Source organism: Lathyrus oleraceus, chromosome 2, assembly GCF_024323335.1.
Source record: "Lathyrus oleraceus cultivar Zhongwan6 chromosome 2, CAAS_Psat_ZW6_1.0, whole genome shotgun sequence".
NCBI lineage: Eukaryota > Viridiplantae > Streptophyta > Magnoliopsida > Fabales > Fabaceae > Lathyrus > Lathyrus oleraceus.
This window is the reverse complement of record NC_066580.1, coordinates 5,584,080-5,586,402: the sequence shown is the minus strand read 5'-3', so window position 1 is coordinate 5,586,402 and position 2,323 is coordinate 5,584,080. Positions and strand designations below refer to the sequence as shown.

General features: G+C 35.3%; 1 protein-coding gene across 1 annotated transcript; it reads left to right on the top strand.

Annotated features, from left to right (window-relative positions):
* The first annotated feature begins 301 nt into the window (after positions 1–301).
* Positions 302–2,065, top strand: LOC127117546 (uncharacterized). The gene has a single exon (XM_051047602.1). The coding sequence runs from the start codon at positions 399–401 to the stop codon at positions 1,854–1,856; it is 1,458 nt and encodes a 485-aa protein (XP_050903559.1). The 5' UTR covers positions 302–398; the 3' UTR covers positions 1,857–2,065.
* Positions 2,066–2,323: the final 258 nt, after the last annotated feature.

Sequence of the window (2,323 nt, the reverse complement as noted above, 5' to 3'; positions counted from 1 at the left end):
TTTGATTAAGAAATTAAAATAATAAGTAAATATTTTTTAAGAGATTAAAAAATATTTTTTTAAAAAAATATATATATTCAATAATAAGCTGAAAATAAAAATAAAAGATTTAAAAATAAATAAATGTATTCAATGACTAAAAACAGAAAAAAAATTATTATTAAATGCACGTATTTTTTTAATCTCTTAAAAAATATTCAACTTATTTGTTACCTTTTTATAGTGTCTATATAAAATTTAATTAATATATAATATCATATTAAACTGAACATTTAAATATAAACCATATTTAACCCAATATTTGAATCATAATTATTGTTAACAAAGCGATTTCGACCTTAAAAAAAAACCGAAACCGTAATTTGTTTCTTTTCTTCCTCTTTCCGGCATCGGAGACAATGCCGTCGTCGGAAGTTAAACCCTCCCTGCCGGTAAATCTAGCTTCCTCTCAGAAATTTTCAAGAGACAAAGCTCTCCGCGTTCTCTTACAATCATGGCGATCCCAAAACATTCTCCCCCAAAACGTCGCCAAAAAGCTCTGGAAAGGTATCTTCGACTGCGTCTACCACTCCGACAACTCTCTCGTTCAAGCTGATCTCATCGATCGCATCGCTTCACATCTCTCAACATTTCGTCATCTTCCTCTCTCGCTGCAGTATTTCTCCACATTCTTCCTCACCATGCGCCGCGAATGGTCCGGTATCGATTCCGTTAGGTTAGACAAATTCTATCTCCTTATTCGTAGGTTTATATCAAGCTTTTTGCATTTACTTGATAAGAATTCGTGGAATTTGGATTTGGTTAATCTTTTTATGAATTGTTTGGATAAGTCTACTTTTTCTGCGAAAGATAGGTTTGTTCAGGGAAACGGTGTTAATTATCACGTTGCTTCTGTTTTTCTTCAAGAGGTTAAGCCTTTTCTTCCGATTAAGTTGTCTGTTTTAGAAGTGCTTTTTAGGCCGTTTTTCTCTGCGGTAGGTAAATTGCATGATAAGGTTTTGTTAGGGAAGATTAAGAGTGGTTTTTTTGATGTGCTGTTGATGAATGGGAGAATTTTGTTGGAGGTTAAGAAAGGTGGGAAGGAAAGTGGTGATGTTGTGAATTTGGGAACAATAGCCTTGGTTATGGGTTTTTCTTCCAGGTTATTTGAGTTGGCTTCTGCCACTGATTGTGTTCAGGGGAATAGAAAGGTTTTGTTTGAATTGCATCATGAGTTCTTGAAGCTGGAGAAGGATGTTGTTAATTCCGGGTTCGAGTTTTCACTTCCTGATTCTGTTGATCGGGTATTGCTGGATTCGGTCCCCATTGTTGAGGTTGGTGATGGGTTAGGCAAGAAGGATTCGGTTGACAAAGTGAAAAAGCCAAAAAAGAACAAGAGGAAGATTAAGAAGAGTGATGCAGAAGCAAGTTTGGATGATGGTGTTGCTACTGGGGTTGTATCTAAGAAGAGAAAGAGAATAGAGAACTCTAAAGGAGAGACATCTCAGGGGGGTGTATGTAAGAAGAGAAAGAGAACAGAGAACTCTAAAGGAGAGACATCTCAGGAATTTGATTTGAACACTGCAGATGTGGAAGATGTCTCTGCAGTCGCAAAGAGCGCGGAGAAGAGTTCTAAGAAAGTAAAATTTTCCATGGAAAGTAACTTGGTCTGGAAGCAACACACTCCTTTACCTCCCCAGAGCTTGAGAATCCCCCCATCTGCCACACCCAGAGGAAGTGCACTAAAAAAGGGTTTATCCCCGGGCCCCATCAGGGAAACGCCTCTCCCGGCCAAAAAGGAAAAACGGAAGAAGCCCAGGAAGGCCAAAAAACGTTTGATGAAATTAGTGGATTTCGCTAAAGTTTTTATGGGATGATATTTCCCTGACTTACTTTGTCAATTGGTTATTGTTATGAAAATTTGAAACTTCATTATAATAGTAAATTTCTGTACCAATGAAAAGAAAATTGACTTTTAGCTTAGAGAGCTAATCTCTTTGATATTGTAATGTTTAATAATGCGTGGATCATCTACATATCCATGTTGTTTCTTGCTATCTTATTATTATTATTATTATTATTATTATTATTATTATTATTATTATTATTATTAATGGATTTTATTTTGTTTTAACTAAATGACTTAAAATGCTTGATGATGACCTTGAATAATTGAGGATTGAGAACACTGTTATTTTCTTTCAAACCTGAGCCTTGTTGGCTTCTACTTGTAAATTTGTAATATACTCATAGCTTTTTAAGAATTTGTCTTTCATTAGGAATATGTGAAGGGTTATGAACTTGTGATATGAATGAGTCCGTGATCAGTATTAAGGAGTGGCTG

What these genes read in the sequence shown, in the direction of transcription:
- LOC127117546 (XM_051047602.1), top strand. Translation starts at nt 399, where the DNA reads ATGCCGTCGTCGGAAGTTAAACCCTCCCTGCCGGTAAATCTAGCTTCC.